Genomic DNA, 22348 nt, shown 5'->3' with positions numbered 1-22348 from the left:
TCAATAAATATTTATTGCCTATGTGAGCAATTACTTCAGTGCCTACCAGGCTACATGTTACAGACGCAAAAAGGAAAAGGCATTGTCCTTACTCCTTCAGCTCCAGCACACACATTCTATATCAAACAGCACTTAGGCACTTAGGCAGAGCCTGGCACAGAGAATGAAGCAGGAAAGAAAACTTGCATTTTAGATTCTGGTTCTCCTTTGTATACAAATGATTTGGAAGTCGTTTTATCTTTTGTTTTCAGTTTTTGTGTCTAAATCTAAGGATAACACTACTACCTTCCTCTTGATGTTATTGTTAAGTGAAATCATGCATAGGATAAGATTTTTTTAAACAGTGTATTAAAGGAGTTCCTGTCGTGGTGCAGTGGTTAATGAATCCGACTAGGAACCATGAGGTTCCTGGTTCGATCCCCGGCCTCGCTAAGTGGGTTAGGATCCGCCGTGGCTGTGAGCTGTGGTGTTGGTCACAGACACTGCTTGGATCCCCCTTGCTGTGGCTCTGGCATAGGCTAGTGGTCTGGCATAGGCTAGTGGGTACAGCTCCAATTGGACCCCTAGCCTGGGAACCTCCATATGCCGAGGGAGCGGCCCAAGAAAAGGCAAACAACAACAGTGTATTAAAATACAAATGTGGAGTTCCCCTCGTGGTGCAGCAGAAACAAATCCGATTAGGAACCATGAGGTTTGGGGTTCCATCCCTCGCCTAGCTCAGTGGGTTAGGGATCCGGTGTTGCCCTGAGCTGCAGTGTAGGTCCCAGACGTGGCTCGGATCTGCCGTTGCTGTGGCTCTGGCATAGGCCGGCGGCAACAGCTCCGATTATACCCCTAGCCTGGGAACCTCCATATGCTGCAGTTGCGGCCCTAAAATGACAAAAGACCAAAATAAAATAAAATATAAGTGTTAGGTTTTTCTTGGGGGCCGGTGAGGGAGAAAAAGACAGTTTTATTGCTTTGCCAGGCAAAGGGGGTCACAGCAGGCTAATGCCTTAAAGACTGGAAGGGATTAGGAGGTGGTTTTATAGTTTGGGGAGTGAAAAATAGGGCCACAGATAAGGATCAGGGTCAAGGCAAGCTTGCAAAGTTTTTCAAAGCTGGGGGTTAGTGGCCCCAGGACTGGTTCTGGTGGTCCTCCTTCCTCCTGGAATAAAGAATGCTTCATCAAGTAGTTCTTCCATTTGTTGGGGGTTTTGGTTCTATTTGTGTGATTATTTAGTTACGGTCCATTCTCCTTTTGGAAGTTCAGTGAGGCCAAATACTATTTTTCTTACTCACCACTGTATCCATAGAACCGGGAACAGTATGAGGTTCAGGTTCTTTGTGCCTCTGAGCAGAAGGAATTCAGTGAGAGACAAAGTGATAGGCAAGAAATAGATTTATTAAGATAGGACGCTTGTGGAGTTCCCATTATGGCTCAGTGGAAACGAATCTGACTAGATCCAAGAGGACGTATATTCGATCCCTGGCTTTGCTCAGTGGGTTAAGGATCCGGCGTTGGCATGAGCTGTGGTATAGGTAGCAGATGCTGCTCAGATCTGGCATTGCTGGGTTTGTGGTGCAGGCCAGTGGCTACAGCTCTGATTAGACCCCTAGCCTGGGACCTCAATATGCTACAGGTGCAGCCCTAAAAAAAAAAAAAAAAGAAAAAAGATAGGACGCTTGTGAGAGACACAAACGGGCACGCAAGGAGGCTCTGCTCAAATGTTAGTTTTATTAATATTGTCCCATATTCAGCACAGTGCTACATGATATTAGGAGGCAGTTTACAGAGTAGAAGGGAGGATGGCCTTTGAACCCCAGTGGACCTAGTGCAAATCTCACCTCTAGCAATTATTAACTATGTGACTTCAGGCAGATCACCCAACCTCTTTGAACTTTAGACAAAAGAGTATAGTAATATCTACTTCATACAGTTGTGAGGGTTGAATGAAATAACATGCCTACCCAGCTTGGCACATAAAAATATAATATCAAATTGTAGCTTTTAGAGTAATCAGAAACTTACAAGTTCATTCTAACTAAATCCAGAGATGTTTTAGACATCAAAACAATTGATGTCTTACAGCACTAACCAGAAAATGCTTAATGGCTAAACATAGTGACCATTTAGCAAGAGAACTTCTTTTTCTGATTTTTTGAGGTTGATGCAAAATATCATATGTGGTGTTCCCGTCGTGGCGCAGCGGAAAAGAATCCGACTAGGAACCATGAGATTACAGGTTCAATCCCTGTCCTCACTCAGTGGGTTAAGGATCCAGTGTTGCCTTGAGCTGTGGTGTAGTTTGCAGATGCGGCTCGGATCTGGTGTTGCTTCGGCTGTGAGGTAGGCCAGTGGCTACAGCTCTGATTAGACCCCTAGCTTGGGAACCTCCATATGCCGTGGGTGCAGCCCTAAAAGGACAAGACAAAAAAAAAAAAAGTTACAAATGTACAACATAGTGATTCAAAAATTTTAAGGGTTACACTTCATTTATAGTTATTATTATTATGTTTTTGTCTTTTCATGGCTGCACCAGCAGCATATGGAAGTTCTCAGGCTAGGGGTCAAATCGGAGCTGCAGCTGCCAGCTATGCCACAGCCACAGCAATGCCAGATCCCAGCCATGTCTGTGGCCTACACCACAGCCCATGGCAATGCTGGATCCTTAATCCACTGAGTGAGGGCAGGGATTGAACTCGCATCTTCATGGATACTAGTCAAGTTCATTACTGATGAGCCACAATGAGAACTCCACCCTAATTCCATCTTTATAGTCAGCAATGATGGGTCAAGTCTTATGTTTCAAATATCTCTGATTTCATGTCTTGTAATCTCTTCTGCTTCTTCCACCCCATCTCTCTGATGAGCTCTTCTGCCTTCCTCTTCTGCTTTTCAGATTTCACATGATTACACTTCATCTACCTGGATAATCCAGAATCATCTCCCTATTCTAATGTCACATGATTACTAAATGATTCCATCTGCAGAATCCATTTTTTTGTTTGTTTTGGGGGCTTTTTTTGGCCAAGCCTGCAGCATATGGAAGTTCCCAGGACCAGTGCCACAGCAGCAACCTGAGCCACTGAAGTGACAATGCTTGATCCTTAACCCACTGAGCCAACAGGGAACTCCTGCAGAATCCTTTTGTAGCAGTACCTAGATTAGTGTTTGATTGAATAAGCAGAAGATGCGAATCTTGGGGAGATCTTCAGATTGCCATCTACCAAGATGAGTACTTCTTTCCTTGTTAACCCCTTCATGCTTATTACTATAAGCATTTAAGTATGAATTTCCTTTTGAGCATCTCTTTAGCTCCTCAAAACTGTCAAAATCATGAAAAATATGGGAAGACTGGGAAATGGAAACAGACTAGAGGAGACCGAGAAGACAGGACAGTGAAAGGCAGTGTGATGTTTTGGATTGGGTCCTGGGACAGAAAAAGGACGTTAAAGGGAAAATTTGTGAAATCTGAATGAAATCTGGAGTTCAGTTCACAGCAATGTATCAACATTTTGTAGGTTTTGTTGGCTGTGATGTATAAGATGATAACATCAGGGGAAACTGAAACTGAGTGAGGGGCATTTTGGGAACACTATCATCACAATTTTCTGTAAATCAAACATTACTCCAAAACAGGAGTTCCTGTTGTGGCTCAGCAGAAACAAACTTGACTAGTATCCTTGAGGGTGTGGGTTCGATCCCAGGCCTTGCTCAGTAGGTTAAGGATCCGGTGTTGTCACAAGCTGCAGCTTGGATCCTGCATTGCTGTGATTGCCTTGTAGACTGGCAGCTATAGACTGATTTGACCTCTAGCCTGGAAACTTCTACATGCCTTGGTTGCAGCCTTGAAAAAACAAAACACACACACACACACACACACACACACACACACACACACAAAGAGGAACAGATGTTCTTTCACTGGGTGTTGTTGGGTCTTGGTGGTTTGCCTGGATCTGCTGCAAACACACACACACACACACACACACACACACACAGAACAGATGTTCTTTCACTGGGTGTTGTTGGGTCTTGGTGGTTTGCCTGGATCTGCTGCAAACACACACACACACACACACACACACACACACACACACACAGGAACAGATGTTCTTTCACTGGGTGTTGTTGGGTCTTGGTGGTTTGCCTGGATCTGCTGCAAACACACACACACACACACACACACACACACACACACAGGAACAGATGTTCTTTCACTGGGTGTTGTTGGGTCTTGGTGGTTTGCCTGGATCTGCTGCAGTCTGTAGCCAACAGGGCAGAGTTAACTTGGAGGGCAAAGTTGGCACTGAAGGTGGCAGAGCCAGAAGATGGGAAAGCCTGGATCTTTGACAATGCCTGAGTCCTAAGCAGTCCTGGAGCTGCCCTGCATCTGGCCTTCTTGTTTGTATGAAGCAATAACTGTTTCATTTGAATTTTGTTTCCTTGTGTAGACTGTGGTTGATATCAGTCTAGTTAGGAAAGGCAGATGACTACACAATTTGGTGCACAGAGGTCAAAGTCTCTAGGAGCCAAAGGAAGGACTGGTGAGTTTTCCAGGGGGAAATGGCATCAACGGCAGTTTTGCAGAGTGGCCAGATTCTCAGGGAAGCAGAGTTGGAGACTGAGGGCACAACAGGGCCATATCAGAGACGGACCCCTGTATGGGGACCAACATAATCAGATTGGACTTGAATGGGCTCATTTTGGCTGCTCTGCCAAAGAACAGTCAGCTGGGAGACCAGATTTAATTTAGGAGAACGATGATGCCCTGAACTAAGGGGTGAAGTTTATGGATTTACTTAGCAAGTAAAGTCGCTAGTACCTGACTGAATGTGGAGAAACAGGGTTACAAGCATGGCAATGATGGTGGGACTGTTTCCTGGGGGAAACAGCAATGGGAGGCTCTGGTTTCAGGAAAAGGTAACAGAGCATTTCCATTTTGGACACACTGCCTCTGAGGTGCAGAGGGAAATGAGGTGGACATGGAGGGAGACAGTGGATCTAGTGGTCTGGGATACAGGGGAGCCTGACCCAGGACAGGTGCCAAGGGTGGGTGGAACGCCCAGGGCATATTCAGAGAGTTAAGATAAGTGGTGCCTCAGAAGACAAGAGGCCGTATCACATTGTGAATTTTTTTTTTTTTTTTTTTTTTTTTAGGGCCCCACCTGTGGCATACAGACATTCTCAGGGTAGAGGTCTAATGGGAGCTGCAGCTGACAGCCTACATCTCAGCCATAGCAATGCTAGATTCGAGCTGTATCTGTGACCTACACCACAGCTCACAGCAACACTGGATTCTTTTTTTTTTTTTTTTTGTCTTTTTGGTCTGTTGTTGTTGTTGTTGTTGTTGCTATTTCTTGGGCCGCTCCCCGGCATATGGAGGTTCCCAGGCTAGGGGTCCAATCGGAACTGCTGTAGCCACCGGCCTACGCCAGAGCCACAGCAACGTGGGATCCGAGCCGCGTCTGCAACCTACACCACAGCTCACGGCAACGCCGGATCGTTAACCCACTGAGCAAGGGCAGGGACCGAACCCGCAACCTCATGGTTCCTAGTCGGATTCGTTAACCACTGCGCCACGACGGGAACTCCAACGCTGGATTCTTAACCCACCGAGTGAGGCCAGGGATCGAACCTGCATCCTCATGGGTGCTAGTCCGATTCATGTCTGCAGAGCCACGATGGGAACTCCTATATTGTGATACTTTAACATTTTATTTAGTTCAAGTATAGTTGGTTTACAATGTTGGTGGTTCTGTGCATAGCAAAGTGATTCAGTTATACATATCTATACATATTCTTTTCCATTATGGTTTATTACAAGGACATAGTGCCCTGGGCTATATAGTAAGTCTTTATCGGTTATCTATTTTATGTATAGCAGTTTGTATCTACTAATATCAAACTCCTATTTCATCCCTCCCCAACCCCTTTCCCCTTGGGTAACCATAAGTTTGTTTTCTATGTTTGTAAGTCTGTTTCTGTTTCATAAATAAGTTTGTGTCATACTTTAATTTTTTATGGCCACATATAGACCCAGGCTAGGGCTCAAATCAGAGCTGCAGTTGTGCCACAGCCATGGCAACAATGGATCTGAACAGCATCTACAAACTACACTGAAGCTTGTAGCAATGCTGGATCCTTAGTTGATTTCATTAACCGATGAGCCACAAAGGGAATTCTTGTTTGCAGTTTTCTCCCTACCCCTACGTGACCAGAGCCTAGCTGCTTTTATTTATTTATTTATTTATTTATTTATTTATTTATTTATTTATTTTGCTTGTTAGGGACACACATGTGGCACATGGAAGTTCCCAGGCTAGTGGTAGAATTGGAGCTACGCTGCCAGCCTACACCACAACCACAGCAACACAGGATTCAAGCCACGTCTGTGACCTACACCACAGCTCACAGCAACACCAGATCCTTAACCCACTGAGCAATGCCAGGGCTTGAACCCTCATCCTCATGGATACTACTTGGGTTCTTTACCACTGAGCCCCAAAGTGAACTCCCAGAGCCTAGCTTCTTCTTCTTTTTTTCTTTTTTTTTTGTCCTCCCTGACCCCAGAGCCTAGCTTCTTAACCACTGCTTCCTAGTGAGACTGCTTGCTGGAAGAGAGTAGCAGGGAGTGAGTAGGGGATTTGAGGAAAGGGAGGTGTAAATAGCCATGGAGGAAGGGTGAGAGAAATTCAGTTTCAGAAGCAGAAGATAGATTTCCAAGGCTAGAGGAGACACGTGGGCACTGGTCTGATTCACTCAATGACATGTTTTCCTGCAGCCATCTCAGCAGCCTGGGTGTAGCATAGAGAAGACAGATGGTTGGGTTGGCTGGAAGGATCCAAAGTTGGGGAACTACCAGGTGGATGTGGCAGAAGGACAGAGGGTGAGGAGTCGGGGGGTGGGGTGGGGGATGCTGGCAAGAAAGAGGTTGATGTAATGCACCCTGGAGTCTGGGCTGAATGGGGGAGGAAGTGAAGCCGAGGGAGGGAGAGAGAGGAGTCGCTGGAGTTTGAGCTCAGCTGAGAAGGGGTTTACTAAAGTGATTTTTGGTCACTGAATCCAACCAATTCCGGGAGCTACAGGGAGCGATAACTTGCCAAGTTTGGAGGGAGCAAGATGGGGGTGGGGGTCTGTACTTAGAGCAAACAAAGTGTCTCTGTTTCCCCAAGGACCAGAGGCTGAGAGAAGACTCAGCTGGCCTGGGCCAAACAGGGAAGTTGTTTAAGGCACATTATTGCAATCTGTGATCAACAGCTGGAAGATGTGTTCAAACAAATGTGATGTGGTGAAAATGAAGGGACCTTAGAGATCATTTCAGTGGCAGTCACTTTACTTTTAAGGTCAGGGAACAAAGGTCCAGAGCTGTTAAGCAACTGCACCCCTCACCCCTGAGCCTGGGTGGGATTCAAACCCAGGTATTTTAATTTTTGGCTGGTAGCTTTCTTTAACTCAGGACAAAGATCTACAGCTACAGCAGCATGTCTTACTGACGGGTTTGTTTTGGTTCACTAGTCTGTTCTCCACCTGGGCTTTAAGCACAGGGGCAGGCCTCCTGAATCTGAGCTGCAGCTGCGGCAACGGCAGAGCCTTTAACCCACTACACTGGGTTAGGCTGGGGAATCTAACAGGAGCCACATCAGTGACCAGAAAAACTGTAGTCAGATTCTTTTTTTTTTTTTTTTAGGGCCACATTTGCGGCATATGGAGGTTCCCAGGCTAGGGGTCCAATCGGAGCTACAGCTGCCAGCCTATGCCACAGCCACATCAGCACAGGATCCAAGCCAAGTCTGTGACCTACACCACAGCTCATGGCAACGCCGGATCCTTAACGCCGGAGTGAGGACAGGGATTGAACCCGCCTCCTCATGGTGCCTAGTCAGATTCATTGCCTCTGCGCCACGATGGGAATTCCCCTGTAGTCGGATTCTTAACCTTGAGTGCATTCTTTTTTTTTTTTTTTTTTGTCCTTTTAGGGCCACACCCTCGGCCTATGGAGGTTCCCAGGCTAGGGGTCCAGGCGGAGCTGTAGCCACCAGCCTATGCCACAGCCACAGCAACACCAGATCCGAGCCACATCTGCGATCTACACCACAGTTCGTGGCAACGCCAGATCCTTAACCCACTGAGCAAGGCCAGGGATCAAATCTGAAACCTCATGGTTCATAGTCAGATTCGTTAACCACTGAGCCACGACAGGAACTCTCATGCGTCATTTTTAAAATGCAAGAATTTTGTAGATCTTGCATTTTAAAAATGGTACCCAACCATTATGCAACTACCATCACTGGTTTAGCTGTGTTGTCACCAAATTCCATCCCAGCTATTGGCAAAAATCCCACACAAAAGGCTCTGCTTTGCAGAAACAGAACTGCCAACTTCTGGTTTTCCAGACTATTCTCAGACCTAGTTCTAATTTAATTACCTAGAATAGCGAAGATGTTTCCAAAGCACAGAGGCTTGTCACCTTCTGTACAGGATGCCTTTGAAGCTACTAAGCCGACTCTGTTCTTTTATAAAAGACAAACGGTATGGCCTGGCTGGGTCTAGTTGAACTACATCCCACCAGTGACATTTCCGTCCATTTCTCAGTGGAATATTCCTGGGGAGGATGAGCATCTCTGAATGCTTGCTGAGGTCCAACAAATGTATCCCCCTTTCCTTACCTTAATGCCACCTGATGAACTAAAAAGAAGCTTGGAATGTATTTTCCCTTTTAAATGGGCTCCATGTGGTCATGTGGTCTACGAGAAACAAGCTTTCTTGTGAAATTGAGTTCAGGAAGGTATCATCATTTTAATTAGTACATTAATAGACAAAGCTGTAGTGACAAAGTATACACCGCATGTCCAGAGTAATGCTTTCTTAGTTAGGGTCAAAAGAAAGGAAGATCCCTAAAAATAGAAAGAGAAATGATGCTATGTGAAAATTCCAGCTCCTTGCTGATACTCCCACCCTAAGCCATGGGCTTTTCCCTTGAATTCATCAATCAAAAAGAATGCACTCAGGGGAGTTCCCGTCGTGGCGCAGTGGAAACAAATCTGACTAGGAACCATGAGGCTGCGGGTTCAATCCCTGGCCTCACTCAGTGGGTTAAGGATCCGGCGTTGCCGTGAGCTGTGGTGTAGGTTGCAGACACGGCTCGGATCCCGCGTTGCTGTGGCTCTGGCATAGGCTGGTGGCTACAGCTCCGATTGGACCCCTAGCCTGGGAACCTCCATATGCCGCGGGAGCAGCCCAAGAAATAGCAAAAAGACAAAAAAAAAAAAAAAAAAAAGACGAATGGAAAAAAACACCTAAAGTTTTTGTTTTCAAGGAAACATATTTGTACAGAGTGCCTATATTTAATGTTCCATCAAAAACTTTCAAAGAGGAGTTCTTGCTGCGGTACAATGGGATCAGCAGCGTCTTGGGAGTGCTGGGACACAGGTTCGATCCCTGGCCTGGTACAGTGGGTTAAGGATCCGGTGTCACCACAGCTTCAGCTTGGGTCGCACCTGTGGCCCAGATCCGATCCTCGGCCTGGAAACTCCACATGCCCTGGCGTGGCCAAAAAAGATAAAAACAAACAAACAAAAACTAAAAAAAAAAACAAAGAGTAATTACTGTGATCACCTTACCTGTTTAGACTTCTATCAGTGTTAGCCCCTTTCGAAGGCACAAAGGGGTATACTGCCACCAGATGGTAACAGGACTTCAGTTATGACCACATGGTCCAAAAGAAAATGTGTCCACCTGAAATCCATTTTGAATCTCAAAAAAAATCCCTTTTTTTTTGCTTGTAACAGCAGAAATTTATTTCTCACAGTTCCAGAGGATAGAAGTCCAAAGTCAAGGCACCAGTATGGTTGAACCCTCTTCCTGGTTCAAAGTCAGTAGCTTCTCACGAGTCCTCACTTGGAGGAACCCCCAAAAATTACTTCTATTAGTGAGTATGCATTTAGTTTATAAAGAAAACAAACACACAAAGAATGAATGAAATTCCCTAAAAAAAAGAAAACAAAGTATAAAGTACATTATTACTTCCCCCCATATCTTTAAACTTGTTGACAATTCTTCAGTGTAAAGTTGGTCTTGTCCCTTGACCGAACTGAAGTGCTGTTTTTCTACTTTTCCCTGATTTCATTCTCACAGTTCACTCTTGATTTAGTGGTCAAGATGCTTTGGGTGGTTTCTCCTGCCGCCTGAGATTTGTCACGTATGCACAGTTAAATTAATTATCTTCATTTGTCTTTTTTCTTTTAGGGCCGCACCCATGGCATACGGAGATTCCCAGGCTAGCGGTAGAATCAGGGCTACAGCTGCTGGTCTACACCACAGCCATAGCAATGCCAGCTCCGAGCCTTATCCATGGCCTACGTCACAGCTCACGGCAACGCCGGATCCTTAACCCACTGAGTGAGGCCAGGGGTCGAACCCACAACGTCATGGTTCCTAGTCGGATTCATTTCCACTGTGCCATGATGGGAACTCAGTCAGTTAAGGATCTGATGTTGCCATGAGCTGTGGTGTAGGTCACAGACACGGCTTGGATCCCGTGCTGCTCTCTGGCATAGGCCGGCAGCTGTAGCTCTGATTTGACCCCTAGCCTGGGAACCTCCATATGCTGGGCATGGCCCTAAAAAACAAACACGACTCTAGCATGTTGAAATGACAGGCTGAAGCTGGCAGGTGGTGCTTGGTGTTTGCGAGGGATATAAAATCTAAAATATCTATCCACACAAGATTACACAGTTAATCAATCAAAGGGAACAATCTGTTGGAGAGAAAGAATTTTAATCAGTGGGTTACAAAACTTACATACTGTGTTGAACATAATAGATGGAACACTGACCTCCAGGATATACATATGAGAACACCACACCCTGAGCAAAGCTAAAGAGCTTTGAGGCAAGACCTTTTAATTTAGCAAACTACCACAGTATGTTTAAAATAGAATCTGCTCTTTTAAAATTGACTTGCACATAATTTTAGAGAGAATATCTATTGGTTAAACTGAGGTGTGTCTGTGTTGTAATTTCATGAGCGCACTTCAATTTCTGATAAGGGAAGGTTTTGGATACATCACAATAAAATTTCACTTTATGAAAAAATAATTTGCACGAACAAATAATGCATCTTGAGAGCATGCACATAGCGTGAGGACAGTGCATGATGAACACACAACATAGAATACCACGAACGAACACAGTTCCCTAGCATCCAACTCCCTTTGTTACACAGCGTGTCTAACCCAAAACACAGCAGGGAATCGCCTGTGTGGCATGGCCCAGACACCTTAGGGGTAGGTGTATATGTGCAAGGACGGGCATACCGTTGTGGCCGTGCGGCCTCTCTTTGTGGCAGGATATCTGTCCCTGGCCCAGTTTGGCTTCATATCTGGAGCTGGCTCTTGGCTGGGGTTTGTGCTTCTTTTTGGAGAGTATGATACTGTAAATCCTGGCTTCTCTCTCTGTGCAAACAAGATACAGAAGTTGATACAATGGGAAAAAAAAAAGATATAGAAGTTGAATCATTTTATGCTGAAATTCCTAAAGTTATAGTTAAGGATGGGCCTGGTTTTACAAGGAGTTAGCAAGAAATATTTGCATTTCCCCCCAAATACCAAAGCGGCTGACGTTGTTATAGGGGAGAGGTGAATCAAGCATTTGCACTAGTCCCTGAGAGAGCCAAAGAAAGGTCTGCGGACAATTTTTTTTTCTTTTTTCTTTTTAGGGATACACCCATGGCATATGGAGGTTTCCAGGGTAGGGGTGGAACAGGATCTACAGCTGCCAGCCTACACCATAGCCACATCAATGCCACATCCAAGCCATGTCTGTGACCTATACCACAGCTCATGGCAACGCTGGATCCTTAACCCACTGATCGAGGCCAGGGATCAACACTGCATCCTCATGGATGCTAGTCAGATTTGTTTATGCTGAGCCACGATGGGAATTTCTAAAACTCTACTCTTTAAAAAATGGAAGTTAAATGCCTACATCTCTGTTACAAGAATATTAAACTAGAAATTTTAAGAAAATGCAGTAAAACAAGAGGTTTGGATGGCATTTATCTACTACACTGGGTTTCACTGAATCCCTAGTTACATGTTGCAGCCTAACTCGCACGTTTCAGTTGTGGGACATGGTTTTAGCCACACACAGACAACTTGCAATGGGATGCTGAACAAGGATAGGGGACAGTCATGGCTTATCCGTGTGTCAGGACGGAATCCCCTTTCATTTGACTTTACGCTTCTCTTCACTGCTCTCAGTCTTTGTTGCATCGTGGTGACTGGACTGTCTACCTTGTTACCCCTCCCAGGGGATCATGGAGGGCTCATATCGTAGAGTCCTCCCTCAAAGGGCCCCACACAGTCAGTTCTCTGTAAGGAACTGACGGGTAAATGAGAGCATCATCCTACAAATTCCCCGGCAGCAGGCTTGGGAAGACGGCAGGGCCTTCCCTTGGAGAGAACTGTCCATTCTATACCTAGTGCACCTACGCTGACCTCGTGGTCCTCAACCTTTGCTGCACCCAGACATGCATGAGCAGCGCTTTCCCACAGACACACCCAGGGCTACTCGAAACCACAGCTTTCCAGCTGTTTCTCTATTTTCACTCCCTTTCGGGGAAAAAATATTCAAGTGCAAATGAGCAAGAGAGATGTTTTGACAGGGATAAACATGAATTCATTCTAACTTAATTCTTTTAAAAAGCAAATCATGGAGTTCCTGTCATGGCTTGGCAGAAATGAATCTGACTGGCATCCATGAGGATGCAGTTTTGATCCCTGGCCTTGCTCAGGGGTAAGGATCCAGTGCTGCCGTGAGCTGTGGTGTAGGTCACAGACATGGCTCGGATCTGATGTTGCGGTGGCTGTGGCATAGGGCAGTGGCTACAGCTCTGATTTGACTCCTAGTCTGGGAACCTCCATATGCCACAGGTGCGGCCCTAAAAAGACAATAAAATTAAAATAAAATAAAATAAAATATAAAAGCAAAGCATTCAAAAACCTCGGTGATCACTGTAACACTGGACGCAAGGCACACCTCACAAGTGACAGTGGCACCTGTTTGTTGTTAACGTCTCCTAGGGTGGAGAACCGCTGGATTCACTACCGCTTTTTACCTGACATGCTGCCATGGAATCACAGAGTAATAGCTGCCTAACAGATGTTTGTTGAAATAAAACTAAATTCCCCAAGGGAATTTTTCAGCCCTGAGTGGGCCTCCTCTGTTCTGCGGTACCTTGTAGTCTGTGGCCCAGGCTGGTCAGGAGGTTTGTAACCTGAGGTTGCAGACTACCTCAGATGTTCACTGGAGCAGAATAAATCCAAGAAGGTGGCCTTCGGCTCACCACCCCTCCAAATCATATAATACATTTGAAAACCAAATAAAAATGCTACACATTTGTATATGTATATATAAGGTGAAATACCTGCATTCTCTCCTTATTCTTAGTCAAAATCAAGGTGGTCATATTTGATGAGTCCAAAGAGGTGCCTCTGTCTCTTCCATTTAACTGTGACTAAAATAAATGAACAGATTCTCACTAAATTTTCCACATTCACAAATGTGATTATATAGAGCACATGCTGAGTGCTTTTTATTCCTGCATGTTGATTCACTATGCTACCTCTGGCATGAAAAAAGAGGCAGAACACAAACAGAGAGTAATTCAAAAAAAAGAAGAAACTAGTATTTATTGAATGACTACCATATTTCAGGCATTTTCACATGGGTGAACATGGATGGAGGGCGTTAAGCTAAGTGAAATTAGCCAGACAGACAAATAACTGCGTGGCATCACTTATAAGTGGAATAAAAAAAAAAAAAAAGTAGTTCCCATCGTGGCTCAGTGGAAACAAATCTGACTAGCATCCATGAGGACACAGGTTCGGTCCCTGGCCTCTCTCAGTGGGTTAAGGATCTGGTGTTGCCATGAGCTGTGGTGTAGGCTGCAGATGCGGCTCGGAACTGCTGTTGCTGTGGCTGTGGTGTAGGTCGGTGGCTACAGCTCCGATTTGACCCCTCGCCTGGGAATCTCCATAAGCTGCAGGGGCCGCACAAAAAAACAAAAAAAAAAAAAAATATATATATATCAAACAGAGAGTACAAAGGTGGTTGGCAGGTGCTTGGGGTTGGGGAAAATAGGGGGAGGGCAGTAAAAGGATATAAACTTTCAGTTATAAGATGAATGAGGTGTGAAGATCTAATGTATAGCATGGTGACTATAGCCGATAATACTGTTGTATAATTTAAATTTGCTAACAGGGCAGGACTTAGTTCTTACCAAAAGAAAAAAAAAAAGACGTAAATATTTATTTGAGGTGATGGATGTGTTAATTAACTAAATGGTGACAATCCTTTCTCGATGTATACGTATATCAAATCATCATGTTAAAATATATTACCAAAAAAAGTTTAAATAATTTTTCCATAAGTGAGTTAAAAAAAAAAAGAGTCAAGCAAAAACACTACCTCATTCACCCTTTGTTTTTCATTTTTCATCATTGAAGAACTGGCATTCTCTGAATTTTTGAAAAAAGCAGGCTGTTTTTGCAGAGTAGAAGCAAAGCCTGCCCTTTCCTAGAAGGAATGCAAAGAGAATGTTTTTCGATTGACCTATTGCAATTAATCTCTCATAATCAGCCCAATTCACCCAACAGTAAAACTCCCACCTCTGAAAGCATTTTCATCTTTAGAAAGCAGGGGGTATGGTGTGGGTGTGGCAGCTAGGAAGGAGGTATCCAAGTGTTCTTGGCCTGGACCAGGCCTGGTCCCTCAGCCACCCAGCACCTCTGAACCAGTGCCAGCCACCACTTTTCCAGTACCACCTCTTTCCTCTGGAGACCCAGACTTGCTGTGCTAGAGGGTAGTGGAGGACTAGCGGGCCAAGCTGAGATCTGCTCAGGGATGTCCAGAGGACCCATGGAAGAGCCCTGAAACCCAAATAGAAAGCTTCCCCTGGGCCCATTTCCCACTCCCTTTCTGGTTTAGACTAAACCTTGACCCCCGGTCCTGCACCCTCTGTGGAATACTCTTTAACCAGACAGTAGACGCAGGTAGCAGAGCTTTCTTACTGGGGCATCTTCTGCTAACTTTGACTCCTTCATCAAATTATTTTTTTGATACTGTTTATTTCTCTGCTTTCTAGACTGAAGTGGCTTCCTTTTTTTCTTCTTATACATCTTCTTCTTCTGACTCAACTGTTCCAGAAAGTAAAGAGAAATTAGTCATTGAAGGTGCTAGAGGTAAGCCCAGCCATATGTAGCACTCTTTACACACACCACTCAAGACACAATGGCTAACCCAGGATGTGGGCCCTCAGTGTTGAATTGTTGGTTTGGAGAACAAAAAAACAGTTCAGTTACCTCATTACCAGAGACCCTTCCCTACTTAACACCCCCCAAATCCCACTATTATAGACACACTGCTAAAGGGGCACCTATACCAATAACTAAATATCTGTGATATAAAATATGAAACCAGATTACTTATGGTAATATTGTCAGGTACAGATAATGCTGATTATTAGATGTGTGGTTAATAGATACAGTTTGGTTGCTACCACAAGGTGGCTTTAATAATTAAACAAGTGAAGCTCAGGGCTAATTTTCCAGGTATCTATTGTCTGGTGAAGCTTATACTGATGTTGCTGCAAATCCAGCTGAAGAAATTGTAGGGTCCAGTCTGCTTTGACTGCCTCCTCCTGACACAGCCTTAAACTCACCCTATGATGAAGATATTTCCTAATACAACTAATAAATCAGGTGTATAGTGAACCAAAACAAGTATTTTGCTATTTCTAAAGCTCTTATATCATCTGTGTAAGAAAAAGTCTGTGAATAGATGGTGCAAAAAAGCAAATTACTTAATATACGGAAGCATAAAAAACTATCTAAGAGAACATGAACAAAGAAACACTTTTGTAAAAAAGTATGGGTCATTTTTCAAAACCTCCATCTCTTAACATGAGAATGTTAAACTTTTTAACCTTCTCCCAACCCCCACTTTTAGGTAACTTCGTAATAAAAATGGAGTCCTCACTCCCCCGCCCCAGATTTAAAAAACAAAGTTATAAAGGACAAAATGAACAACCCAAGGCAAGGCAGCCAGTTAGGATGCTACTGTTACATTTTCTATAGATCTGAAGATGATTGAAAATTCCCCCGTATTAGCCAGCAGTGCCAAGCTTTTTAAAGGCTGCTCCTTCCTGGATGTAAGAGTCTCTGTAATCTCACCTCATTTGCTATGTTCAGCAGGTGGACAGGAAGCCCATCGGACAGGGAGCTGTCAGAACCACTGGTGCTGTTTCCCAAAGGAAAGGAAAAAGGGAAATACCTGTTATTAATGTTGAGGATGTATAACATTTGCCAGACCAGTTGCATGGGATTAGGAGTTCCAGTTTGGTGTTTTTCCTGTATTGTTAAGTTGTTTGTTTGTTTGGTCTTTTTAGGGCCACACCTGCAGCATATGGAAGTTCCCAGGCTAAGGGTTGAATCAGAGCTACAACAATGCCAGATCCAAGCTGTGTCTGCAACCTACCCTGCAGCTCAAGGCACTGCTGGATACTTTAACCCACTGATGGAGGCCAGGGATCGAACCCTCATCCTCATGAATGCTAGTCGGGTTCTTAATCCCTTTGACAAGCAAATCCATTCATTCATTCTGAACACCTACTGCATGCCAGGCAGTGCACCAGGCACAGGAAATGGAGATGAAGCATGTGGCAAAATAAATACTGGACAGATGGGCAAAGCTGCCCTTGGCAGTGATTGTGAGAGGCTGCAGGAATCTTAATGAGCAGCCCAGAAGAGCAGAGGACTGTGATTTGTTTGAAATCAGGGGCTTGGTCTCATTCATACCTGTTCACCAATACCAGTTCAGAGAGCAAGGATCTGGGTAGGTAATCTAAAAATGTGTTGAATATACAAATAAATATATTTGATAACAAAGAATCTATAGGGCAGAGATTAGGAGTATTACTTTTATCACCTCAATTCCCCCTTCAAAAGTTTTGGATGCACATCTACACTGATCTAAAGTCCTCCCCACAAACTGTCCCCTCCCCCTTTCTTCAAAGACAAGGACGAATGAGGACTCAGATAATCCACCCTTTCTTCTTTTTCGTCACGTCTCTTGCTCATGTCACCTTGTGTTTTCCCCTTTCCTGGGGTGCGTTATGACATGTCCTCCATCTATAAAAAATGTCTTAGGCACAAAACTCAAATCTCCTGGGAAAAGACAGCACTTCCAACCATTCTCTTGCTCAGCCCTTTCATTCTGTTCATGTCTGCCCCCTCCCCTCAGCATGCAATGAGAAGCCCCACAGCAGGACAGCAAGAAGAAAGCCGCCTCTTCTCTGATCTAATTCCTAAACCCCTGTTCTCGCAAGGCTTTTCTAGTCTGAGGAGCAGCCTTTTAGGCCACTAGATAATAGCCTCCACAGTCTCTTTTGGGGATCACAGAAAACTCACAAAAGGGATAAAAGCATTAGATGCAGTACGCCCCAGAAAATGTTGAAAACCATGTATGTGCGCACACAAAGCAAACTCAAACTGGGCTTGCACACGCGCAGTCTGCTCTTCTGTATGACGGTGAGAAGGGACAGGCTGGAGCCCCATGGAAGCTCGTGACAGCCAGCTTGCCAAGGCAGAGGCTGGAAAACGGGGTTCACAATTCCCTTTTTTTTTTTTTTTCCAGCCACCTCACAGCCTATGGAGTTCCTGGGCCAGGGTTCAGAATCGAGCTACAGTTGTGACCTATACCACAGCTGCAGGAATGCCAGATCCTTAATACACTGTGCGGAGCCAGGGATTGAACCTGCATCCCAGGGCTCTAGAGATGCTGCCACAGCCGAACTCCTGGGTTCACAATTCTTTTTTTTTTTTTTTTTTTTGGTCTTTTTGCCTTTTCTAGGGTCGCTCCCATGGCATATGGAGATTCCCAGCCTAGGGGTCTAATCGGAGCTGTAGCCGCCAGCCTACACTAGAGCCACAGCAATGGCGGGATCCGAGCCACGTCTGTGACCTCCACCACAGCTCATGGCAACGCCGGATCCTTAATCCACTGAGCAAGGCCAGGGATGGAACCCGCAACCTTGTGATTCCTAGTTGGATTTGGTAACCACTGAGCCACGACGGGAACTCCCACAATTCTTAACAACAATCGTTTCAGAGTATCCCTGCTGAGCCAGTCAGAATGCAGGCAGGCTGCTTCTGAGTTGATTCCCCCAAGCCCTCTATGTCTGAGTTGATATGCAGAGTGCATTTTGTTTTTGAGGCCGAAAGTGAAGAGGGGTTGGTACAGTGGTCCTGGGGGTTAGGCAAAGGATTCTGGGAGAGTGCAAGAGGCAGCATGGTGAAGAGGGCACCCTTCCTGGCCTGAGGGTCTGTTTAAGGTTCCTAAGGAGACATTTGGGAGACTCAGCCAGCAGAACTACCTTAGTCCAGAATCAGTGTGCCTCACAAGAGTGGGTGGAGAGCCATCCCCTTCCCACTGCCCATCACAGATACAGTGCAACCTCTAGCAGAAGGCCCGCATGCCCAGCCCAGAAACCTTCTGACCGGGGACAGCTGGTTTAGGAGGCTGGAGTGGAAGGTGTTCGGGCATACCTGTGAAATATCCCCGACCTGGGTCTTCCTAAAACATCTGTGGAGACTATGAGAGTGGACCTGAGATCCTTCATACTAAGTGAATTCAACCAATATTTATTGAACTCTCCCTATGTGCCAGGTCCTGCTCTAAGTGAATGAGATACAGAGATGAAAAAAATAAAGATCTCTGACCTTCTGGAACCTACATCCTAGTAGGGGGAGATGGACAAAAATAATAGACACAACAAAGACATAGGTGATACAGAAGGTGGTAAAATGCTACGGTAAAAAGCAGAACATATAAAGAGGTTGTGGAATGGCAGGAGGGTGAAGGCAGTGCAACAGTGCAGTATGAGAGTGACGAGGGTTGGCCACACCGAGAAAGCTGACATTAAAGCAAAGACTTGGAGGAGGTGAAGGAATTAGCCATGGGACTATCTGGGGGAAGAGCATTACAAGCAGCTGGAACTGCTAGTGCAAAGGCCCTGAGGTAGAAGAGGGCCTGGTGAGTCGGGGGAAGAGAGGGGAGGCCAGTGCAGCTGTAGAATGTGAGGGTGGAGGTCACAGAGCTATCAGACCGCTAAATCTGTAGCCTTGGAGGCGATTGTAAGGTCCTTGACTTTGTGTCTGAATGAAGTGGGGCAGCCACTGAGATATTTTAAACAGAGGAATGACATGATCTGATTTCCTTTAAAAGAATCACTCCCCTGGTTTTCTTTTGGCCACGCTAGTTCCATCTTAGTCTCGTTTGCCAGCTCTTCCCTGTCTCTTTAACAGCTTGAGGCTGTGGTATGCAGCTCAGACTTGGTCCTCTTCTTTACTCTACCTGCACTCACTCCCTTGGATCTTATCCACTCTTAAGGTTTGTTTGTTTGTTTGTTTGCTTTTGCTTTTTAGGGCCACACCTGTGGCACATGGAAGCTCCCAGGCTAGGGGGTGAATCTGAGCTGTAGCTGTCAGCCTACAACCACAGCCGCAGCAATGCCCACGTCTGTGACTTACACCACAGCTCACAGCAATGCCAGATCCCTAACCCACTGAGTGAGGCCAGGGATTGAACCCACATCCTCATGGATACTAGTCGGTTCAATGGGAACTCCCCACTCTTAAGGTTTAAATGCCATCCATCCCATGATGACTCTGTTAGACCTCTCTCCGCTGAACTCCACACTCACATACCCAATGCCTATTCAATATCTCCATGTAGATGTCTAGTAAACATCTCAAACTAACACGCCCAACACTAGATTTCTGATCGTCACCACCCCCCAACTTTCTTCACACCCTTCATCTTCCCCATCTCCATCAAAGGCAACTCCAGCCAACCAATTATGGAGTCATTCTCTTTCTCTCCTGTCTCAGATCCTACCTGTAAGCAAATCTCAATGTCTGAAACTTCAAAATATATCTAGAATCCAAGCAACTCCCACACCCCAAGCACTGCTCCTCAGGTCTAAGCCACCCACACATTTCTCCTGTATTATTGCAAGAGTCTCCAAATGAGGGTCCCGCTTAGACCTTTCCTCTTTACAGCCCCAGTGTTCCTACTGAAGCTAAAACCAAAGTCAGAACGTGATACCTCTCCACTTAAAACCCTCCAAAGGCTTTCCTACAAGGCTCTACAAAAACTGCCTGCCCATCTCTCTAAACCCTTTCTAGCACCTAGAAAAGAGGCTTCAAAGAACAGGTACTCAATACGTAGTTGCTGAGGGAATGAAATGTATTTAAGTGTCCACGATTTATTCAATATTTTGCACCTGAGGTTCAAAGCCAACGAAATAACAGGGCAAGCAAAATGATAATTAAAAAAAAAATAGATATTTTTGCTTTTTCTTTGAAATGAAGTTTTTTACCTGGATTCGATGTCAGACAAAGAGATGTCACTCCAACTTCCTTCTAAATCCATATCTTGTCCAAATTCTTTGAATTTCTTATGGATTTCCTGTTGTAAGAGCTCTTTAAGCTCTGCTAGACACTGCATGAACTGTGGAAGTGAAAAAAAGAACTACTAAAAAAAATTTGGGGGGGCTACAACTGTGGCAAACAGAAGTTCCTGGGCCAGGGATCAAACCCACACTGTAGCAGCTACCTGAGCCACAGCAATGATTATGCCAGATCCTTAATCTGCTGAGCCAACAGGGAACTCTTAAAAAGAACTATTTTTGATTATCCATTTATTTTTTTTCATCAGATATTTACTAAGTATATGCTGAAAGGCACTTTATTTACTTACTGCTGAGGACATAAAGATTAGTAAACTGGGAGTTCCCGTCGTGGTGCAGTGGTTAATGAATCCGACTAGGAACCATGAGGTCGCGGGTTCGGTCCCTGCCCTTGCTCAGTGGGTTAACGATCCGGCGTTGCCTTGAGCTGTGGTGTAGGTTGCAGACGCGGCTCGGATCCCGCGTTGCTGTGGCTCTGGCGTAGGCCGGTGGCTACAGCTCCGATTCAACCCCTAGCCTGGGAACCTCCATATGCCGCAGAAGCGGCCCAAGAGATAGCAACAACAACAACAACAACAACAAAAAAAAGACAAAAAGACAAAAAAAAAAAAAAAAAGATTAGTAAACTGTAACCTCTGCTACTAAGGATGTGTTAACAATAAGTTACATGAGCTGTAGGAACAGATAGAAGAATTTTTAGAGCAGAACATCAATGAACACTGCTTCAGCCACTTTTCCCTGGCTATAATAAACTTCTTGAACAATGCAAAGATCAGATTCATTCTATCTCTTGGAGTAGCAAGGAAGGAAAAGGTAGAATGGTGTTGTGTTGTTCAGATTTTAGCCTGTGGCAAACATGATTTAACAGGCCTTATGCTGTGGTCAAATTTTCCTTTAAGAATTTTCCTTTTTTTTTTTAGGACTGCACCCTTGGCATATGGAAGTTCCCAGGCTAGAGGTTGAATCAGAGGTACAGCTGGCAGCCTAACCCACAGCCACAGCAATGCCAGATCTGAGCTGCGTCTGCAACCTATACAACAGCTCGTGGCAACACCGGATCCTTAACCCACTAAGTGACCAGGGATTGAACCCGCATCTTTATGGATATTAGGTTCATTACTGCTGAGTCACGACAGGAACTCCATTCTTTAAGAATTTCCTTTTTTTTTTTTTTTACTTTTTTTGTCTTTTTAGGGGTGCACCAGCGCATATAAAGGTTCCTGGGCCCAGGGTAAAATCAAAGCTGCAGCTACTGGCCTATGCCACAGCCACAGCAACACCAGATCTGAGCCCCATCTGCAACCTATACCACAGCTCACGGCAACGCCAGATCCTTAACCCACTGAGCAAGACCAGGGATCGAACCCCCATGCTCATGGATGAGAGTCAGATTTGTTTCCGCTGAACCACGATGGGAACTCCAAGAATTTTCTAATTGAACAGTTGCATCCAGAGTGGTACATGTCATGTGTTCCCAGGACTGCCATTCCAGAGAGGGTAGGAGAGAGGGGTTATAGACCATGAATATAGGCTCCCTTTTATGAAGGTGAGTGATGTAAATAAAACAAACAAACCACAAATAGAGTTCCCTGGTGGCTCGAAGGTTAAGAATCCGACATTGCCACTGCTGTGGCTCTGGTTACTGCTATGCTGTGAGTTCGATCCCTGGCCCTGCCATGGGTGCAGCCCAAATAAATAAACAAATAAAAGAAAATGAGTGATGAAAGGAAATAGAAATAATCTCCTGGTAAAGCAAGGCCAAAGGAAGTCTTTATGATTTAGGATGAGAGTACTTGAGAACATCTGCATTTGAGGGGATGAAGAAAAGGAAAA

General features: G+C 45.0%; 1 protein-coding gene across 9 annotated transcripts in view; it reads right to left on the bottom strand.

Annotated features, from left to right (window-relative positions):
* The window catches only part of AGBL2 (ATP/GTP binding protein like 2), a 38229-nt gene continuing 26626 nt past the window's right edge, over positions 10746-22348 (bottom strand). For 6 of the 9 annotated variants that reach the window (XM_021083064.1, XM_021083071.1, XM_021083065.1 and 3 more), the window contains 6 exons: positions 20426-20556; positions 16218-16284; positions 15057-15182; positions 14455-14562; positions 13412-13501; positions 10746-11438 (listed from right to left, as the gene is read on the bottom strand). In XM_021083064.1, the coding sequence (XP_020938723.1) occupies positions 11265-11438; positions 13412-13501; positions 14455-14562; positions 15057-15182; positions 16218-16284; positions 20426-20556 (696 nt within the window). In that variant the 3' untranslated portion in view covers positions 10746-11264. The remainder of the gene's footprint in view (positions 11439-13411; positions 13502-14454; positions 14563-15056; positions 15183-16217; positions 16285-20425; positions 20557-22348) is intronic. The other 3 variants (XM_021083067.1, XM_021083069.1, XM_021083073.1) reach the window with 1 other exon arrangement.

Source organism: Sus scrofa, chromosome 2 (genome assembly GCF_000003025.6).
Source record: "Sus scrofa isolate TJ Tabasco breed Duroc chromosome 2, Sscrofa11.1, whole genome shotgun sequence".
Taxonomy (NCBI): Eukaryota; Metazoa; Chordata; class Mammalia; order Artiodactyla; family Suidae; genus Sus; species Sus scrofa.
This window is presented reverse-complemented; position numbering and strand designations above follow the sequence as displayed.